General features: G+C 56.2%; 2 protein-coding genes across 6 annotated transcripts in view; both read left to right on the top strand.

Moving 5' to 3' along the window:
* The first annotated feature begins 6,190 nt into the window (after positions 1–6,190).
* BTNL8 (butyrophilin like 8) lies at positions 6,191–12,150 on the top strand. The gene is given in 7 exon segments (XM_072348179.1): positions 6,191–6,452; positions 6,455–6,735; positions 7,223–7,318; positions 8,879–9,112; positions 9,512–9,531; positions 10,275–10,390; positions 10,484–12,150. Coding segments are annotated over 7 exon segments (1,554 nt in total). The 3' UTR covers positions 11,029–12,150.
* Positions 12,151–13,866: 1,716 nt separating this feature from the next.
* The window catches only part of FLT4 (fms related receptor tyrosine kinase 4), a 46,272-nt gene continuing 39,089 nt past the window's right edge, over positions 13,867–21,049 (top strand). For all 5 annotated transcript variants that reach the window (XM_072348501.1, XM_072348499.1, XM_072348500.1 and 2 more), the window contains exon 1: positions 13,867–14,076. In XM_072348501.1, the coding sequence (XP_072204602.1) occupies positions 14,019–14,076 (58 nt within the window). In that variant the 5' untranslated portion in view covers positions 13,867–14,018. The remainder of the gene's footprint in view (positions 14,077–21,049) is intronic.

Here is a 21,049-nt window from a genome sequence, read left to right as displayed (position 1 = left end):
GAGAGAAAGGCAGGGAGCGTGTGTTTAACAAACAGAAATGGAAAGGGGGAGGGAGCCTGCTGCTGCTGTTTATACAGTGCTCAGCCACTGAGGGGCTTCTTGCATCGTGGAGACAGGAGCTTTTCCTCCACATCCAGCTCCCTCTCCAGGGACAGCTTTGGGATCCGGCTGTGCCACCGGCTGGGCGAGCATCCATCCACCCCATCACGCAGCTCCCCAGCACTGGGGCTGGGATGGGGATCCCGGCTGGGGTCACAGCCAGGGAGGGCAAGCAGGGGGTCTGCAGGTCACACATCCCAGGAGAGCCTTCTCCATCCCCCCCCACAGCCACCTCTGCTCTGTGCTCACACAGCGCCCACAGGAGCACTAGGGGCAAACCCTTCTGCACTTTGTGACACCAGTAAAGGTGATGTTGAGCTGTTTTAGTCACTTAGCGATGTCTGTCTCTGTTCCAGAGTCAGATTCCAGAGCTAGGAACCAGAGCAAGCTTTCATTTTAGGGCCCTCAGCACTGCTCACACACCTGAAGGGAGGGAGGCCCCAAAGCAGCAGCACATCTAAATTGGTGGAATCTATACTTGCAGGAGCCCAGCTAAGCACCCCGCAGCCATCACAGAAGCAGAAGGAACAAGGCTCCCTAACTTGCCACCTTTCCCCTTTGAAGAGAAGAAGTCAGGTTTGTTTCCAGTGCAGGGTCTCCAACCTGGACAGCGTGTTTGAGTCACTTCACCTGGGCAAGGAGATGTGCTCAGAGAGCGGGGGGTAGAACAGCCCCTCAGCTCCCAGTAACAACACAGGGACATCAGGGGAGCTTTGCTTCTTGTGCACATATTGGAGTTTGTTCTTCTTTTCCTTATGAGAACACAAAGAAGGAGGGATTTCAACTGCCTTCTCATGCCACAAAAGTTGTGATGTGGTAGGAAAAAAAAAGCTTCAGTGTCTCAGACTGAGAGCAATCCTGAAACAAGCCCACAGCAAGCAGCTCTTCAACCCAATGCTCAGACAGGGGTCTCTGCGAGTCCCCCCTTCCTCTTTATCACACATCTTCTCCAGGCAACCACTGCTACGCTGCCTGCACAGCCCTTGCCTGGGTGTTCTGTGCCTTCTCCCCCAAGGAGTTTTGGCTGGGCTGCTCTGGAAGGCAGAGAGGACCCTGCGTTCCTGGCAGATGGATTCTCCTCATCTCCGGGGTTCGCAGCAGCATGAGGCTGATTTCTGCATGAGCGAGAGACTTTCTCCTCCCTCCCCTCGTGGTGAAAGATTTCTCTGGTCTGTTCCCCAGAGTCCTTTGCTACAGCTCCCTGCTCTTCCCTTCCCTGGGATGCACTGAAGTGAGAAGCGCTGATGGACAGCAGAGAAACTGCTCAGCCTGGAGCTGTGAATCCCCATCAGGACCATGGGATGCATTCCAGTCATTTTTGGCATGTGCTGGTTGCTGGATGTCAGCAAAGGCAAGCTCTTAACTCACTGATTAGTACAAATCCCCATCCTTGTCCTCTCCCATAGTCTCAGCAGAGGGGTTAGCACCAAAACCCACCATGCAGCCAAACATCACCTCTCCAACCATGCAGACAGTTTTGTCAGCAGTAGCGCTTGGTGGGCCACGGGCAGGGAGAGCTGTTGGTGACCCATGGAGGATGCTCCCCTGCATGGCCCTGGGGCTCCATCACCCCAAGCAGAGGTGCTGGGACTGCTGCCTGCACTGCTCCAGCCTTGTGCCCTGGGTTTGTACACACGGGTGTCCCAGGAGCCTCCTGTTCTTTTGAGCACACTGAGATTGCTCAAACCATCACTGCAGCCCAAAAGCCTTTCCCAGCAGCTACAGGCTTTGATTAGGGAAAAGCGAGTCCGCTCACATACTCATTTGAGAATGTTGTGCTCCAGGGAGTGAAAATGATGTCCAAAAAGCCGAGAAATGGGGCAGAGGAGAGGGATGCTTTTCATCGGCCCACGATGTGCCGCGTCTCTGTGAGCAAGCAGGTCCTCACTCTGCACACCTTGCAGCCAGCTGCACTCTGTAGCTCCTCTGCTGTCATGAAAAGCACATTATCTGATCGCTCCTGGGGAGAAATTGCTGAGAAATCTGTTACCAAGGCTTCCAGATGCTCCAGTTCAACCCGCTTCATCTGGAGCTGCAACGCTGACATACTTAAAAAGGCAGCTTTTCATTTCTCGAGCATCTGTTTAATCCCACCTGCACGTAACCAAAATATTTCCACTGCTCCTTCCTGTGGTGTCAAGCCTGTGTTTGCCGAACAGCCTCAGAAGCAGTTACACAAAATCCACTTTTCCATTTGAGCCCCCGAGTTCACGGATGCAGAGGATTTGGGAATCCGCGATGCATTTGGGAACAAAATTAGCCACAAAGCTGCTCAGAGGTGGGAGGGAGGATAGAAAGCTGTCTGCACTCTCTCTGAATTGAAAAGCAGGTTCTCATTTTGTAACCGCTTTTTGTCCCCATCTGAATACCTCTGGAATGAGTGGAGGAGCAGCAGTGGGGATAAGGTTTTGCTGAAATAGCGGAGCGACCTGCTGCAGGGATGCACCACCCTGCCCTGTGCTGGGGCACCAAGGGATGGGGGCACTGCAGGCATCAGCAGGACGAGGGTCAGGGAGCCAGGGAAGAGGAGAACATGTGGAAAGCAATTGGTGGGGTTTGTGCCCTAAGGAAGAAACAGTGCTTCAGCTCCTGGGAGCAGACGGACAGGGCACACGGGGCTGACACTGAGGAGGGTCTTCACCCATTCCCAGCCCATGTGCAGGCAGAAAAGTGGGATGCTGAGTAGCCCCGCTGTGCCTTCAGCTGCTGTTTCTGCAAGTCACTGCGCTCAGAGCTCGCCTCATTTATTAGAGGGATGTTGCTTGTTGTTTGTGTACCGAGCCAGCTAGAAAACAGCTTCTGCAGAAGAGGATAATTGCAGTCAGATAAGCTCTTCAGAGCTGGGATTGCAAAAATATGATACATTGTACACAAGCTGTCCTCCAGATAAACCAGAAATCTGGCTGAGTTCTGGGGTGGGAGTGTGATTCCTGGTCCACAGCGAACTCCTTGCCCAACTTTGGGCAACCACTGCCTGACACCCAGCTCCCTGCTGAGACCAGAGGTGACAGCAGTGGGTGATGTACGCCAGGGGACTGGGTGCACTGTGGGAACAGCAGGGGCAGCCCTGCTGGGACAGCCCTGAAGTGCCCCTTCTGTCTGTGGGATTTATTTCCTAGTGGTCGATGTCACTCCATGTCACATGTGCTGCTGCCAGGGGCTTGCCCTCCCAGGCTGGATGCTGCTCCTTCTACAGGACCACAATGAAGTCACAGATTTGCAGCAAGCCTTTCGCTCCCAAATGGCAAACCATGCCATCAGTGTTGGATGGGCTGGTGGCGAGACTGAAGGCTTTGGATCTTGTGTGCATCTCTCCTGCTCCTTTGGGGACCCCACTGAGATGAGAACGGGACCCTGGCAAGAAGGGCAGATCCAGCCCCAGTATTTGGCCAGGACTCCTCTTGGCTCCGTGCCCCCCAGAAACGTGACTCACAAGTCTGGCCCCGCAGGATGGGGCTGACACTGAGCCCCCCCGGGGAACATCGGTGTCCCCAGGGCAGAAGCGGAGCACGCACAGGCTGTTCTAGAGCTCACAAAGCCATATAAAGGCAGAGCTCTGCGTTTGTCCTCCTTTCAGCTCTTCCAGGCGATGAAAAGGACAGCTCACAGCCCTAATTAGCTGGGACATGCTAATACCGCTGAGCTTCCCTGGCCAGCACACTTGGCACGAGCAGCGTGGGACAATTTCCAAACAGCCGCTCAGGGGAGCGCGTGCCTGCAATTCATTATGAGCTGAGCAGCGTTTTCTCTGCCTGCACCGAGGAGTTCAGAGCAGACATGAGAGATCTGGAGCCTGCAAATCTGTTTGGAAACCCATCTGGGGGTGGGGAGGGAAGGGGGTGTATTTCTCCCTGGGTTCTAGAGGTACTTCAGGGGCATGGGGACACTTTGCACTTCCATGTCGCTGCAGCCTGTGGCACTCAGCTTCCCATGGGGAAAACATTACAGTTTTGGGGTGACATTTGCTCTGGGCAAGAGACATACAGCCCTCTGGGACATGTGGGCTGACATCATTTGTGACACCATTTGCAGCGCCAGCCCTGGTGGTGGGAGAGAAGGGAGAGCTCTGCAGGGTGCCCAAAGCAGAGCGCTGGCTTATTCCCCTGGAAGAGGAACCTGCACTGCTCCCGTTGTGCATACATCAATTGGTGAACCTTGAGTGGGTAGCAAAGGGCTCTGAAATAGATCGATTCCTCGCCATGGTATGATCATGATGGGAGCATCCCAAAGGTGAAAGGCTGCCCTGGGCTCGGCTTCAGCCAGGCTGCCTCTGTGACACCTGCATCTTTCTGAGATAGCAAAGCCAAGGAGAACACTCGTGTCCAAGCACTCGTGCTTTGCATGCAGTGCTGCACTCAGAGGTCTTCTTCTCATGCAGTCTTCTACCGAACAATCCCTTGGATTATGAAGATTGCATGACAGTAAATGAGTTTCCTCTATCTCTGCTGAATGGTCTGAAGATTTTCATATGTGACATCTGGGGATGCTGTGCAGATCTGGGCTCTGTGATCCTCTTTAATGAGAGCAATGATGGACCAAACAGCCTGGAACCAGCCAGGGAAAGGCCATGTGGGGCTGTGCTGTGACTGCAAGGCTGATCTCACGGCTGCTGTGTGCTGGCCATGGAATACAGATGATAACCCATAAAGCACTTGAGCAGCCAAGCCTGTCCAGCCAATTTTGCAAGGTGAGTTCAGGATGACCTTCCCCTCATCCCTAAGGTCAGAAACACTAAAAACAGCAGGGGAACATTGAAGAGCATCACCTGGGGGCCAGGCATGGGGCTGGCTGAAGGGCTCAGGCACAATGCATGGCAGGGAGGGAAAGCTGCTTTGTGCTGTTTGTGGAACATCATGCACAGCTCAGGATAAAGAGGCAAACAAGCAGCAGCCAGAAATGTTAATATTTGCAGAAACCTCTGGTGGATGGCGCCTAGGTGGGGGGAGCTGCAGGGCGGGGGTGGAATGTGGGCATGGGGAATGTCACATCGTGGTGTGGCAGAGCGCCTGGCAGCCCGGAGGGATGGTTTACATGAGGCTGGGCTGGGGAGTTCAGCAGCCACGTGGATCTGACCCTTAGAAATGAGTCTTGGCATCTGGCCTTGGCATCATCTGGGTGCTGGATAGTCATGTGATGGTGGATGCCCCATCCCTGGAGGCATTCAGTATTGGGCTGGACTGAGCTCTGAGCGCACAGTGGAGCTGTGGGTGACTCTGTTCACTGCAGGGGAGTTGGATGGACAGCCTTGAAGAGTCTCTTCCAACTCAACTATTCTGCGATTTGGGTCTGGGAAGAAAAAATACTGGCAAATAAAGGCCCACCCCTTGGGCACCCTTCTCCTCCAGCTATTTATCCCAAGATATCTTATCTCCGAACATTGCTTCATTTCCTGCTTGCTTTTGCATCCAAGCCCTTTAAATCATGTCCCTGCAGCTGAGGTCACGGAGGGATGCATCGTGTTTGTTATGGGGATGCGGCTGTTACCTCACTTCACCTCCTCTCTCCTCCTTTCTCTTTTCCCTTCCTGCTGGCTGTGAAAGGGCCCCATTTACCTGAATCTCTCTGCCCCTTGTGCCACGACACACTCTGCCATGACTGCAGAGGCTTTGGGCCAGGCTGCTCAGGAGTGCTGGCTGGGGGAAGTGCTGATAGGAGGGAGATGCCAGGAGCACTGGGAGAAGAACTGGAGACTGGGGACACTTGGCAGCATGTTTTCAATCATCAGATGGGAGCTGTAAGCAATTGGCCGGTGGGTTGGGTCCAAAGGGTTACAGTAAGTGAGGCTCCATCAGGCTGGCAGCTGGTCGCTGGTGGGGTCCTGGGTGCACTGGGACCAGGGGAGCTGGGCCAGCTCCAAGAGCTGCAAAGCTGGGCCAAGGGAAACCAGGGAAGCACGCTCATTCTCACCACTCAGTGCAGCAGCAATGCAGAGCAATGCAATGCAGCTGTGTGTCAGCGCTGCATCGTGCAGTGCAGTGCCATGCAATGCCACACAGTGCAATTCAATGCAGAGCGCGGTGACGGCACAGCTCACTCCGGACCCCACGAAGCTCCGCCGCCGGCCCGGCCCGCTCACACGTGACCGCATCACATGCCGCAGCCCAACCCCATTCCCGGGCTCAGCTCCCGACCAATGAATGGAGGGGCGGGCGGAGCGCTCGCACGGCGATTGGTCGAAGCGGACGTCAATCCGCGCGGGGCCGAGGACTCAAAGTTGGGAGGCCGGGGGGCTGCGGGTCGGTTCGGGGGGTCCGGAGGTTCTTTGGGGGCACTCGGGTTGTTTCTCCCGGCCGAGAGGCCCGAACGGGGCAGCGGGTTCGGCCGTAGAAGAAGGAAGAAGAGGAGCCTCGGTGGGCGGCAGCGATGGCAGCGGGCGGCCGGGAGCACAGCCTGCGGGAGGAGCTGACCTGTGCCATCTGCTGCGAGCTGTTCAGCCAGCCCGTCATGCTGGACTGCATGCACCACTACTGCAAGGCCTGCATCCAGCGATACTGGGACAGCGGGCCCCGCGTCGCCTCGTGCCCGCAGTGCCGCCGGCAGTTCCCCCGGCCCACCTTCCGCACTCACCACCTGCTGGCCGGGCTGGTGGAGAAGGTGCGGCTGTGCGGCTCCCAGGAGCACCGGCACCGGGTGCAGGTGAGCCCCGGGGGGAGGACGGGATGTGCCGCACGTGGAGCTGCGCCGGTCAGTGCCCTGCAGGCCGGTTCCTTTAGCAAACAGAGATCCCGGCTGCAGTCTGTGGAATCATAGAGTCGTTTGAGTTGGGAGAGACCCTTAAAGTCCACCTGGTCCAGCCCCCTGCACTGAGCAGGGGCACCCACAGCTCTGTCGGTGCTCTGAGCCCCTCCAGCCTGACCTGGGCTGTCTGCAGGGACGGGGCACCACCACCTCCTTGAGCAACCTGTGCCACTGCCTCACCACCCTTAGCATAAAAGAACCCAGTCTAAAGCACCCATTTGATACAACTTCCTTCTGTCCCATCACAACAGGCACTGCTGAAAAGTCTGTCCCCTTTGGGAAGTCCAGTTGTGCCCTCCCTCCGATGCTGGCCTTGAGTTGGCTTTGCTCTTGAGTTGCAGCAAGAAAATGAAATGGGTTTATCTTCTTTTCCTTCTTCCCGCAGAGGCGCCTGGAAGAAGCTTTACAAACCCATCAGAAGGAGATGGAGAAGTTCTTGCAGCAGAAGCGTGCAGTGCAGGGAGATATCTGCAGCCTGACTGTAAGTGCTTGAGCCAGCACTCCTCGGGTGCCCTCCTGGATGGTGGTGGGTGTTTCCCTGAGGGAAGGTTGCAGGGTTGCTGTAGCAGTCGCACAGATATTTGGCCTGTGGCGAGATCCCTTTCCAGAAGGGAAAGCGACCATCTGTAATCCCAGTACTGGTGAAGACAGAGTAAACAAGGAGCAAAGCCCACAGAAGCTTCTTGAGCCTCGTTGCCTTTTCTTAATCTGTTCTGCTGTCCTGTGCTTGAACCAGCCTGGCTGCAAGTTGGTAGAGTAAAGCTTGAGGCTTGACAGGCATCCCTGCTCTGTTATAAAGCCCTGGGTTAACATTCACAACGGAGCTGCGTGTCCATGTGTTGCTACCTGAGCAGCCCCTCTTCAATGAGCAGGCTGATTCTTTCTAAAGGGTTCATTCTTAGAAGCTGTAGAAACCTCTTATGTGTCTGGAGGGCAGGCAGCAAAGCTGAAGGGGCTGGATCAGCAGCGCCGGTGATGCTGCAGAGAGCAGTGGCCTTGCGACAAGGACTGTTTAGATTTACTGTGCAGCTCTGAGAGGATGTGATATGCCCAAGTGTTTCTCTAGTGTTTCTCTCCATGCTCGAGTGGTACCGGTCTGCCTGCTCGTCATTGATCTCTGAGACAAGAACAGCCACAGGCTGAGTAAGCTTCCTTGTTGAGTGGCATAGAAGTACTAAAAGACAAGAAAATAAAGGGTTTGAGCAAAGAACAAGTAGTTCAGAGGTACAATTAAACTGATGGTAGAACATGTTCAGACTCGAGTATGATCTGGTGTGTCAGCAGAAGCATCTGCTAAAGCAAAAAGAGGCTGGGGTACCTTGGTTGGCTGGTAAAGCTGGGGACATGCTCTGAGTGAGGTCAGTATCGTGGTGGTAGAAGGGGACGTGTGTTTTGGCAAACTCAGCTAGAAAATAACGAGGACTGAGATTGTCCTTAAAAGCTTAAAGAGGCAGGAAAACATCGTTGGCTGTGTCTTGTAAAGGAAGGTAGTGAGAACACAAGGTTGACTGGCCAATCAAACAGCTTAGAGTGGGGAAACACTGAGGAGATTGTAACAGGGTTTTATCAGCCTTAACTACAGAGATTATTTGGCACAGCTTTCTCTAGTACAAACAAGGGCCCTCTGAAACTGAGGCATTTGGAGGTAAATAGCTGCAAGTTACCGGTGTTAGGAACCTCTGTTTGGTGTCTGACATGATGTGAAGTGAATACAAACCTGAACCATGAAGTAGGCAGCTCCAGGAAAACAGAAGAGCTCCAGTATAAAATGTAAGCCAGTGCCTGCTGATGTGGGAGGAGAGGGCTGTGAGCTTCCCCCTTTGTGCAAGGACTTGTAGTTAAAACAACAGAACTATCAGTAGAGTTTGGTTATCTGTGGCTTTATGCAGCCTCTGAAGCTGCCCATGTCTCCTTCTTCCAGAAAGTTGTGGGTATGTCTGAAACTGATTTCTACGACTCCCTGAGCAGAGAAATGTACCCAGCCATCTCTCACGTGTCTGTGTTTTAACTGCCAGACTTATTACTGTTGTATTCTGCTCAGAAAGCATCTGGGGAGCTGAACTTCAAGATCCGAGCAGAGTTCACTCGCCTGCATCAGATCCTGGAGGAAGAGGAGAGAGCTGTGCTGGCACAGTTAGGCAAAGAGGAGGAGCAGGCGCTGGCACGGCTGCATGGGGATGTCCACCAGCTGGAGGAAGGAATGGCAGTGCTGCGGAGAGACATGGAGCACTTAGAGCAGACCCTGAGCAACATGGATGAGGTGTTATTGTTGGAGGTAAGTGTGCTCGGCTGGCTCGGGCAGGAGACAGAGGATTGTTTCTAGGCATTAATCTGGGATGAAGAGAGTCCTAAATGACACTCTAGGCTGTAGCTGGAAGTTGCTCTTGCTGCCATCCCTCTTTATTGCCTGCCTGACTCCTTTGAGTCTGGAGGTTTTAGCTACCGAGGGACACAGCGATCCCTTGGATGTGATGGGTCTTGGAACCCTTCCTCCTTCTGTCACCACAGTGAAGTCTCCCAGGCCTCAGAGCCCAGCCAGTTTTCCCCAGGGCAGAGGGGGTCCTGATGGCTTGCTTTCCTCTGCTACGTGACAGCAGAAGTCAGGACAGGGAGTTTATTTGTGCAGCTGCATGAATTACAGACGATTGCTAATTCTCTCTGGTCCTCACTGCAGGTGGAGAGCCTGGATATCAGGTACGTGTCTGGCATGAAAGAAGCTGATTTCTCTGCTTATCTCTGTCTCTGGCTGGGACCATGCGAGGGAGGGCTCTTATCTTGACTTTTTGAAAGCACTGCAAGCTGCTCAGCAGACAACTGGTGCTGTGCCAGGTGGGGGCTGGTCCCCAACACACACTAGATGCTCTCCCTGGGGAACGTGCGTGCTGAGACAGCCCGACTGGAGAGGAGTGTGCAGGAGATAGGCTGCTTGCAGAGTGCAAGAGCCATGCGTGCTACAAATGGGAGCGGGGCAGCACTGCAGACTTCATTTGAGTGCTTTGACTTCTCCGTGCTTTCTCGCAGCCTCTCCTGGCTCAAGGGTCTGCAAAACTGATGCTGAAGGGCACGTTTGTCTGAGCAGTGAGAGTAGCTGAGGGTAGTGCTTCCTGGATCAGTGCTGCTATAGAGAAAGGCATCCCAATCTGTTCTCTGCTTGGGGATGTGGCTTGGCCTGTGCATGGGTGTGAGTGTGCTGGGTGGTAGCTGTTGTGGGTTAGTGCTGTGCAGGCAGCATTGCTGGTTCCAGCTCTGTCCATTCAGTCCATCACAGTTCTACCCCTGAGCTGTGTGCTGTGTCAGAGGGAGTAAGTCACTGGTACAGAGATCTGTGTTTAGTCTTCACCAAATCTGTTGTGCACGATGCTGCACTCCTGAGTGGTGTTCTTGTGCACTTTGCCAGCAGCTCAGCATTAGGACTGACCACCACTCTCTCTGCCCAGGCCCTCAGTGAGTGTCAAGCCTTCGCCTGCCTTTGACCTGCAGCACTACCGGGACAGCCATGGTGGCCCTTTGCAGTACATCTTCTGGAGGCAGATGCTGCAGTCCATCTGCCCTGGTGAGTGGATGGGTGTGAGGGGATGGGGGGGCTGGAGATGTTCTGCAAGGGGAAATGTGTAACCCGTAAACACTGTCCTTGGCTTCTCCACAGTTCCAGCCTCACTCACCTTTGATCCTGAGTCAGCCCACCCCAACCTGGTCTTCTCCAGAGATCTAACAGCGGTGACGGAGCGGGAGAGAGCCCAGCCTGTCCCCAGGAGCCCCCGGCGCTTCCAGCAGTGTGTCAACGTCATGGCCTCGCGCACCTTTGACTGCGGCCAGCATTACTGGGAGGTGTGGGTGGGCAGCAAAACCAAGTGGGACCTGGGGGTGGCTGCTGAGGCTGTGAACCGGGCAGCAAAGGTGAAGCTGTGCCCAGAGAATGGCTACTGGACGCTTCGCCTGAGGAACAAGACGGAGTACTGGGCCACGGCCACCCCCTGGGTGCGCCTGTTTCCCAAGCAGCCCCCCCGCAAAGTGGGGGTCTTTCTAGACTGCCATGAGGGCACCGTGGCTTTCTTTGATGCCCAGGACATGTCCCATCTTTTCACCTTCCACGAGGTCTCAGCAGAGAGATACTGCCCCTTCTTCAGCACCTGCTTCAGTGATGGCAGGGACAACGTGGAGCCCATGCGCATCTGTCACCTGGCTCTGTGAGCACTGGAGGGAGTGGGGCGCTGTGCCCCTGCGGCATCTTCAGAAACTCCCCTCAGTGTAGAACCGGGGCTGCCTGCCCTTCCCTGCCTCCGCCCCTGTGTTTTAAGTGAGCGTTGGGAAAGAAATGCGTTTGCAGTGCCGTGTAGGAGCTGTTAACCACGTGCTGTCTGCCGGCAGCAGAGGGAGCTCTGTGCACGGCGCAGGGCCGGCACTGCTCCACTCTGCTTGGCCAACGTTAAAGCTTGTTAGACAGGCTCTTGTGCCTGTACCTGCTCATGGGTTGAAAGCTGTGGGGTTCAGCCAGACTGGAGTGTGGCACAGCCTGGGCCATGGGCAGCCTTGGGCTTCCAGAGCAGGATGCCCAGCAGATTGGGCTGCTGTGATTTTTAGGCCTGGAATGTGTGGAGTTGTGTGCGTCCCTCTGAAGGGTCAAAGCAGAGATGAAGTGCAGCCCAAGGTGCTGGCTGGAGCCTGTGAATTCCTCCTTGATGTGGTTCAGCTTTCTGTGCCCATCCAGAACAGAACCCCAGGTACTTGCAGCATATGCTGCCAAAGCTTTTCGCCTCTCTGAACTGCCTAAAGCCACAGGAGAAGTGGCAGCTGTCCCTGAGGTGTGGTGGCAGTGGAGTTGGCAGGCAGTAAGTACAGCAGGGAGGAGGAGGAGGCAGCCAGCGCTGCTGCTGCCCGTGCTTCTTGTGGATAGCTGTGGCTGCACGAGCTGTGAGCAACTCCCTGCAGCGTGTGCCATATCTGCCACCTCCTACACCTTCCTCCTGCCAAAAGCAGAGCTGGTGAGCAACAAAACCTGCTTGTCCCAACTGCCTGTGCTGAGCAGCCTCCTGAGGCAGCATGCACTCTTCCCCATGCTGTGCTGCATGTGGGAACCACAGCATGCTGTTCACTGGTAGAACTGTGTTTTGGGATGTAATGTCCTTGCCTAGTCCTGAAAGGATTGGGAGAGCCTTTGCCTTCTCCAGAACATGGGTGGCGTGCTCCTATAAGCAGGGAAGCTTCTGCTTCAAGCTGCTCTATGTGCAGCCTCAACCCTGCATGTGAATACTGCCTGCCTCTAAATGCTATCTCAGAAATGCATTTTGCTAATAAACCGTAGCACTGTGGAGCAAAGATACCAGACTCTGTATGAAAGCTGTGACCTTTACAACCTGGCCCTGCGTTTGGGCCTGAGGAGCTGGGGATGGGGACAGCCCTATGCAATCTGGGGAGAAGCACCATCTCTGGTCCAGCATCCAGCTGCATTTTCCTTGGGTGTTACCTTGTTCTGTCCCCAGGTGTCTCAGGGCCACCTTGGTGTGCTGTTTGCATGGCTGTGCCTTGGGCTGATCTGAGCCTGGCAACTCCTGCTGCGCCTGTGTCTCTATCCCACTGCTTTGGGGAGGATTTTGCTCCCTTGGACGCTCATCCCCGCGTGCCGGAGGGAGGCCAGCTGTTAAAATCGGATCTTTTTGTTTCCCAGGGTGGCAACAATGGAAAGGTCCCACCAGTCGCGCAGTCACCGCGTGTTTGTGATGGAAAATTCCCCGTCGCGATGGGACGAGCCCTCCCCGTGTCCTGCCGTTAGGCGGCAGTGCGGACGGGCCGGTCCGTGCAGTGCCGCGTCTGGACTGCAGGGGTGGAAGTGCGGGAGCCAAAATCGGTTGTCTTTGGGGTACCGGAGGATTCCATGCAGCCCCTGTCGCACCCTCTGCTCTTCCTTCTCTGAACGAGCAGCGCTGCGCTGGCACAGGTTGTCCAGGGAGGTGGGGGTTCGCTGCCCCTGGAGGTCTGCAGGAACCGTGGAGATGCGGCACTGAGGGACGTGGTCGGTGGGGATGGGTTGGGGCTGGACTTGGGAACCTTCGAGGTATTCCCAACCTTAACCATTCGGTGATTCTATGATCCAGCTCTCCCAGGGTTAAAGACTCCCTCACCGGGCCGAGGGTGCTGGGATAAAATAACGGCTGTGGTTGGGTTCCCTCTGACAGCTCCAGGGAAAGGATGGGGTGATTTCTTCCCCAGGTTTGGCAGCGAGAGCAGCTGAGCACACAAGACGTTTTCATGCCTGTTAAAAGCCACGAGCACATGGTTCTTATTCAAGATCTTATTCTCTATTTGGTGTCTGCAAGCGTGCAGAACTAACAACCCCATGGGGCGCAGCGTGGGGCTCTGTTTATTTATCCATTCGGTGCTTGGTGGGCACGTGAGCAGGAGGCCAGGGCTGCTATGTGCTCCTGGAGCTCCAGCATCGCCTCCATGTCCACAGCCATGTTGTACCACTGCCAGAGCCTTGCTGGCATCCCACTGCTGCTGCCATCCACTCGCTGTGCCCCTGGGTGTGAAAGATGAGTTTGGGAAAAGGAGCAAAAGGAGCAAAAGGAGCAAAAGGAGAGGAGTGTGTGGGATACACGGAGCATCGCGGGGTGCACGGCCAGCAGAAGGATTTATTGTGTGCGTTGAGGGAGGTGTGTGGGTGCTGAGAGCAGCACAGCTGCTGCCGGTGCGTGTGGATGGCCTGCAGGAGGGTGGTCCGTAATCCCTAAAGGAACAGCTGTGCGTGTGTGCACACAGGTGTGTCCTCGGGGGGGGATGCAGGACCGCACGTGCACAGGCGTGAGCTTCCAGGGAGCGCACAGACAGGCGTGCGGATAGGAGCTGCGAGCATCCACGCGCAAGGTGTGCGCCCCCGGGGCTGGGAGGCAGACGCGGGGCGATGCCTACAGCCGTGAGCCCCCGCCGCTGCCCGGAGCCGCAGGTGCAGCCCCCCCCGGCCCCGCTGCCCGCCCCGTACCGCCCCTCCCCGCCCCGCCCCGTACCCGCCCGGCGCCCCGCGGGGTTCGGCGGAGGGCGGCAGGCGGCCCGAGGAAAAGGAAGCGGCCCCGGTTCTCCCTCCCCGCCCGCCGCCGCGCGTCGCCGCAGCTGGGGAGCGCCGGGAGCAGAGCTCGGGCGCGGGGCGCTCCGCACCGCTCCGCACCGAACAGCCCGCAGCCCCGGAGATGAAGAGAGTTTGCACGCTGCCCCTCTGGCTGTGGCTCGGCATTGTCTCGGAGGCAGGTGAGCTCTGCGGGGCGCGCTGCGGGGCTGCCCCGGGCACCTGCGGCGGTGCGAGGGGTTCGGCTTCCCCGACGGGGCCCTTCCGAGGGTGTCCCGCGGAGATACAGGGAGGCGCTGCTCGTAGGGTTGTCCCGCGCCCCGCACCGTCCCGCCGCCGTTCCCAGCCCCGATGGGGCGCACCTCGACTGTCCCCGACGGCCGTGACGCCGCGCCGGGATCGCGGGTGTGCGCGGTGCGAGCGGGGGAAACGTCCTCGGCGTGTTACGGTGGGGATTCCTTTGAGGCTGCAGGGCAACCCGCGCTCCGCTCCTTTATTGTTCGTAGGCATCGGTCCGAGCGTCGGGAGTTGTGCTGGGAGGAGGGCAGGAGGAGCGGGTCCGTGCGCCTCTCTGCCTGCTGCCGACCCTCCTCGTGGTGGTCACTGCGGCCCACGTTGGACTCCCTCAGGGCGGAGGGTTGGCGAGAGGCTGAGGGCAGCGAGCTGAGCGCTGCGGCGTGGGGCAGGTGAATGCGGCTCCTTTCTGACCGTGGGGTGAGGACCGGCGGGGCACCGCCAGGGATGGGGCAGCACAGCCCTGGGAAGCTGGCGTGAGTCGAGCGCTACAGATGGAAGCGAGACCAATGGGAAGTTTGTAACACGGGAGGAACGCAGGGAAACGAATTCGGGGGCTCAGCTAGAATTTTTGTAGCCTTCGGCTCGGTGACTCACTGTCGGCGGCAGCATTTGCTCACCGGGAGGGCTGTGGGTCTGGGTGTGGTGGTGCAGAGCGGGCTATGGGCAGCACCGCTGCAGTTGGCTCTGCCGGCATGCCGTGCCCACAGTGATATGGAGGCTCCAGTTCCACAAAGGGACCTGCTGCGAGTGGCACAGCTGCTCACAGCTCTCTCTTTAATGGTCTGCAAAGCAGCGCACGGCTGTGCCACGTCCCCCGTCTCCCTGAGGTGTGGGGAGTGGTGCAGGGCTCTGTGTGGGTCTCACTCAGGGCTGCACGCTGCTCTGGAGTTCTGCTGTGCTGCCTGATGAGTGCAGTGCAGAAGGGTGATGTGGAGCTCAAGGAAGGGATCATACCCCCCCTATAGTCACAGAATGGCATGAGTTGGAAGGGACCTTAAAGATCATCTGCTTTATCTGCCTTCTGTCCTGCTTTACCTGAGACCAATTTTTCAGTGCTCCCAACTGCATTCCAGTATTTGCTCCCCTCTGAAACAGGGATGTGAGTGCGAGGTTGTTCCATGTGAGTATGGTGGAATAGTTTGGTTTGGGACCATGGAGATCCTGTCCTGGTGCTGCACCCCATTGCCCTGCTTGGTGGGAGGAGATGGACTCTCACCGTGCTCCAGATGCACAGTGACCCCAGGATGGAGCATCCCAGGGTCAGCCTCCATGCACAGCAGTGGAATTGCTCACACCCTGCGCTGCTCCTGCAGTGTGACCCCATGGTGTGAAGGAAGGGCCCGTGCTTGTATAGGATGTGAGCCGATGGTGCTGGCAGCTGCTGCTGCCCTCCTTGGAGCACACAGACCTCCCGGCTGGGTGCACAGCCAGCCCCTGCCAGCAGCAATGTTTATGCTCGCAAGTGGGATTTGGAGCACTTGCTTTATGGCAAGCAATAAACGTGGGTCATTTCAGCAACACCCCTTCATACAAAAACCTGGACTTGTGCAGCAAGCCCTGCTCTGGTTCAGCCCAGTCACTTGGTGATGAAGCAGAGCAAGGGCTGGGACAGCAGTGCTGGGGAGGGGGCAATCGTGGCCTCTTGCTTAGGGGAAAACCTGAGGAGAATGATCTCTCCCTGCCCTGGGGTTTGGCTTTGGCATGCCAGCCTGCAGCTTGCTGCCCATGTAATACTGCTGCAGGGAGATTGGTGGCTGAGCTCAGTTTGACGTTTGGCTGAGATGGGGGCACACCCCTGGCACCACAATGACCCCAACCAGGAGGGACCCACCCAGCCTCCATGCTGCCCCTCGGTTCCACGCGAGATCCCCGTCCCCAGGGGGATCTTGGCCCTGCTGTATTTTCCATGGCAGGCGTGGGAAGGGCAGGTGCTCCAGGAGGGAACAGGCTGTTCTCGGGGCAGTTCCTGGGGAGGGAAAGGAGAGCAGGATCCCATGGGAACAGCAGCAGGGCCGGGGCCAGGCAGCCACTTCTCCAGCACTGTGAGAAGCACCTGTGGTGCTCAGGGTGCCACTGTGCTAAAGGGGTGGGGGCCCTTAGTGGGTGCTCAGCTCTCAGTGGCTTTGGGGAACAGCATGAGCCCCACGGGGTGCACCCACAGAGTGAGCATCACCTGCATCTTTGCATTCAGGCCGCTTGATTAAACAGCACTAACCAACCAGGACAAAGGTTTGAGGGCTCTAGTTTTGGGAGGCTGCATATTTACATCATGCTCATCCCACTCAAGGCTGCACCAAGCCCAGGGGGTGCTGTAGGCATGGGCAGAAGCTGAGAGCTCCGTGCCAGCCAGATCTCACTGCCCGGGGTGTGGTTCTGGTGGTTTCCTTGTGAGAACCAACCCGACACCACAGAGCTCTTCCGCTGGGCAGGATGGGCAAAATCACAGCGTGGTGGTTCCCTGTGGGTGGTTGTGGTGGGGAGATAAGGAGCACAGCGTCACCTGGGGCTGAGACACACGGTGACATCTCTGCGAGTCCGCACCCAGACAAGGGGACACTGGCCTAGGAGGGTCCGGTGGAGGAACCCAGGACCATGCCCTGCACCAGAGCTGAACTTAACCCGAGACCTTCATCAGCAAAAGAAATGCTGCTGCAGCTGCATTGGCATCTAGTGACTGGTTAAATTAATTCCAGGGTTTTATTGCCTTTGGCTATCCCAGACCTTTGTTTCTCGTTTCATGTTGTTACAAGGGAGGGTTCACCGGGCCCCAGGGGGGCTTTTTCTCTGGTTGGAATAGTTGTGATGTTTTCAGCACAAAGTGTTATTGCCCATCTGCGGTGCTCATTGTTAGCACTTACATGGCCTGTGATCAACTGGGCAAGGAGGATCCCGGTGAAAGTCCCCCCTTGTTTTAAAGGCAGAGATCTGTCCTGGAGTTGTTTCTGTGCTGAGGGATCAGAAACAGGTCTGAGGCAGTGACTCGTGTTTCACCTTACAGCTTCTCCCACGTGCTAATTGTTTTTCTTGCTGTGGTTCTGCCCCCGCCTCCCAGCGTGAGCATCATTAGGGCCAAGTGTGGAGGTGCTGTGGGACAGACGTCATGTGCTAATGGGGAGGATCAGTGCAGGGGGTCCTGGAAAGGCTCCAAGTGATGGGACAGGGCTGTGGGGAATGGCATGAGACACTTGAATGCTTTCTCTTCCATCTGGTCGCAGAGCGACCAAACAAAGCCTTTTGTGCAGGGAAGGGCAGCAGGAAACCAGGGGTATCCCCAAACAGGGCATGGAAAGGGCTGCAGACCCTCCTGGTCTTCATCGTCCGTCACTGATGGACAGAGCTGTGTAGTGAGCAGAGATGAAGGGGAAAGGTGGGACCCAGAGCAGCACAGTGATGCTCTTGAGATCCTTTGGTGCATCCAAAACCCCGTGCACAATGGTTCTCTGCCCACGGTGGGGTGAACATGGTGCCGTGATGGTGGCAGCACTCTAGCACAGGGTAGGGTTAAGCAAAGTGATGCGGTGCCAGGCTCAGTGTCCAGGTTCTCCCTGGTGGAGGTCAGCGGTGGTTCATGGGAAAGGAAAAATTGGCAGCTGGGCCGGATGTCCCTGCATTTCCCCTCTTCCTGCAGCCGCCTGAACGATGTTCCTTATTTAGCTTTCCTGACGGACAGGAGGAATCTGATGGCGGAAACTGTCACTGCCTGATAACAGCACGGGTTGCACTGCGCTGGGCGGCACGGTGGGGAGCGGGGCAGCTCTGGCCCTGTGTTGGGAGGGCACCCACAGCCCTTCCACGGGCACTGCTTGGTGTGAAGGCAAGGTTTTCTGCTTGCTGGCAATGGGGGTGTGAATGGCAGCCAGGAGCGGGGTGTGAGCAGCACCAGGGGCTGTGGCCCAGCACAAGACATCAGCACTGGGACTGCCATCCATGCGGGGCTGCGCCAAGCGAGCACAGATGTCACTGCACGTTGCATCCTGCTTTCTCTCCATAGGAGATGGCATTCTGCTGGCTTCTCATGTGTGTGCCCGCAGTGACCAGCCCCAAAAACACAAAAGGTCCCGAAATGCCTGAATTTCAATGTATTCATTGATTTTTATCTTGCATCTGTGGAGGCCACCAGGCTGCTCCCATACCAATAAGAGCATTGTTTCCATGGCAATTAATGTATTTTAAAAGGGCAGAACGTACAGAGAGACTGTATTTTTTTAAAGAGCAAGCCCTAAGCAGAGCAGCCCTTACCCTGCGTGTGGATGTTGGACTCTTGGTTCAACTGTGCAGCACAGAGATTGACATCACTGTGCATGGGGTGTGCAGGGCTCATGAGAAGGCATCACTGCTCCTTTGCTGCCCAGAGAGTGTTGTGTTCCCTGGGGCACCGGTTGCTCCAAGATGTGTGTCTGGCCAATTCCATTTTAGCTGAGCTGTATTTAATATATTAAAAATCTGTGCCCCCTGAGCATCACCCTCTCTGACCCCATCATCCACCACAGCCAGTGCCATGGATGCATACAGGCCTGGTGGATGGAGGAGGCAGCAGGAACCCCTGCCTTCTGCCCTGAGACCTGGGCTCAGCTCAATCCCCACAGGGATAACAGGGCTTTGGCATCCTCCCGGCTGTTCTGGTGTAGAAAAAGCAGTAGAGTGCACAGCTCAGGTTGTTTGTTTGAAGTTGCATGCGCTGCTCCTGGCGTCACTTCCCTGCATGATGCACGCTTACGTTGCAGCAGTGTGAGCTAACTCCCATGAGCTAACTTCCCACAGCACCTTCCTGCCACAGTCATCTCACCAGGGCACAAAGCTGAGGGCACTGCCTACCCTGTGGCCTGCAGCCAGAAGGGGAGAAAGGCGTCTTTTGGATACTCTGTGCTGTCCTCCAAGCGGTGTTGAAGGGCTTTTGCTGGGGAGCTGCCTGGGGATGGGCAGGGTGAAGCAAAGGAGCCCCCTGAACCCAGCATGGTTTCCCCATGTGGGAAGGGTGCGTGGGGCCCATGTTGGCTGGGGAAGTGTGTGTGTGTGTTCATGCAGATGTGTGTGTGCTGAGGGCTGGTTCCAGGGCTCTGCCCTCTGCCTGCGATTTGTTTTCCCTCGTTCTGAAATACGGCCGTCTGCTGAGATGGATGGTGGATGTGGTGACCTAAAAAAATAAATACTGACAAAAGTAAGGGTAAAGTCAATAGTTTCCTTGGACAGCAGTAAATCTTGATATCTACCAAGGCAGAAGGTTGGGCACAAATTGTGGTTTGTATTTGGATTTGGAAACTGCCAGCCCAGAGTGATGACAGCAAATGAAACAGCATCCAGCAGAGGTGACGGCACTGAGTGCCCACAGAAATCCATCACTTTGCCATGGGCTGTCCCAGCACGAGCTGTCCCTGCTGTGATCTGCTCTGGGTGGCCATCATCCCATCTTAGTGCTGCAGAACTTGGCTGATGGGAAGCAAAGAGCTTCAACAGTGGGGAATGGTTGTGGTGCGAGGTGTGCTATGAGAGATGCTTGTATTCACACCATGGGTGTCCCTGAGCTGATGGATGGGCAGTACAGGGCTGTTGTGCTGGAATGGAATGAAGGGGAGGCAATGCTGTGCTGCAAGTGGAGTCACCCAGTGATGCTTTGTGGGACATCTGGCCTGAGGACTCCATACTGGAATGGGATCTGGGTATACTCTGTCCATCCTCTCTTCCCCCTGGGATGTCCCAGTGTACAGAACAGAGGGTCAGGGCACTAGCAAGGGTTGGGTGGCATTTTGAAGAATGTATGGGGCAGCAGGGGAGCAACAGGCTCTCCTTTTATATGACATTGGGAACACAGAGCTGGCCTTCATCACAGGTAAATGTTGGTCATGGGGTTATGGTGGTGATGGAAGGCAGCAGGAGACTCTGTGTGGTGTTGGCCCTGCAGTCACCTTTTCCAAAAGAAAAACACTTCTAAATACAATATTAGGTTTAAAAGAAAAATAAACAGGGCCCCATGTGAACTAAGGGAAGTTGTACAAGTGAGAAGAGGTGCCCACAGAGAAACAGTGGAGGGGGCTCTGGTCCCCACGTCTCTATTCAGCCCCTTGGTCCAATGGCAAAATGATCCCAAACCAACGCCTTCCCATCACCCCATGAGGCTGTGGGCACCTGGCAGTGACCAGGCAGCAACAGCTGAGGAAGTGGCGTGTGGTCTCCTTAGCACCATTCCCCCTGTTGGTTCTTTGCTCCTCCAGTGGAAGTCGTTTGCATGTGTCAACGCTTCCTTCCCATCGGGCTGCTTGCGTGCTCTGCATACTGGGCTGCGGGGAAGGGAAGCACCTTTGAATGGGAAAACAACTGCCAGCCTCTGGGTATGAGCTTTGTAATCGGGTTGTTATGGAGCTTGGTAACCCCCTTGGAAGCTATTTTTAAAAGCAGCATCAGGTGGTGTAGCTTGCTGGCCCTCAAATAGCACCACAGCCCAGTGCTGCCATTTGGGCTGGGTGTTCCATCGTAGGAGTCCTGCTGCGATCTGCAGTGTGACATTTCAAACTCAGCCTCTCTTGGAAAGAAGTTAGATGAATTTCATATCTGCATGAGGGGTGTTATGAGGAGGTGGGGAGAGAGAGAGCTGTGCAGATGTTCACCAGCCAGCTAATCTGGAGTGACGCGGATGCCCCGATGCACTTTGGCTCTCGGAGCTGATGATTATCATCTCCCACTGCAGCGGGTCCTGGCTCGTGGGTGCAGCTGTGTGCCAAGAGAAACCCAAAGCGTGTCCACACCACAAGCCTGGCACCCCGCAGGGCTGGCAGGGAGAAGGCAGGACAAGCTGTCTTGTTGGGGTGAGGAGCAGCAGGGCATCACTGCACTCCTCTCCAATCCTGTTCCTCTTGGGGATCC

This window comes from Excalfactoria chinensis, chromosome 13 (assembly GCF_039878825.1).
Source record: "Excalfactoria chinensis isolate bCotChi1 chromosome 13, bCotChi1.hap2, whole genome shotgun sequence".
Lineage (NCBI taxonomy): Eukaryota > Metazoa > Chordata > Aves > Galliformes > Phasianidae > Excalfactoria > Excalfactoria chinensis.
This window is presented reverse-complemented; position numbering and strand designations above follow the sequence as displayed.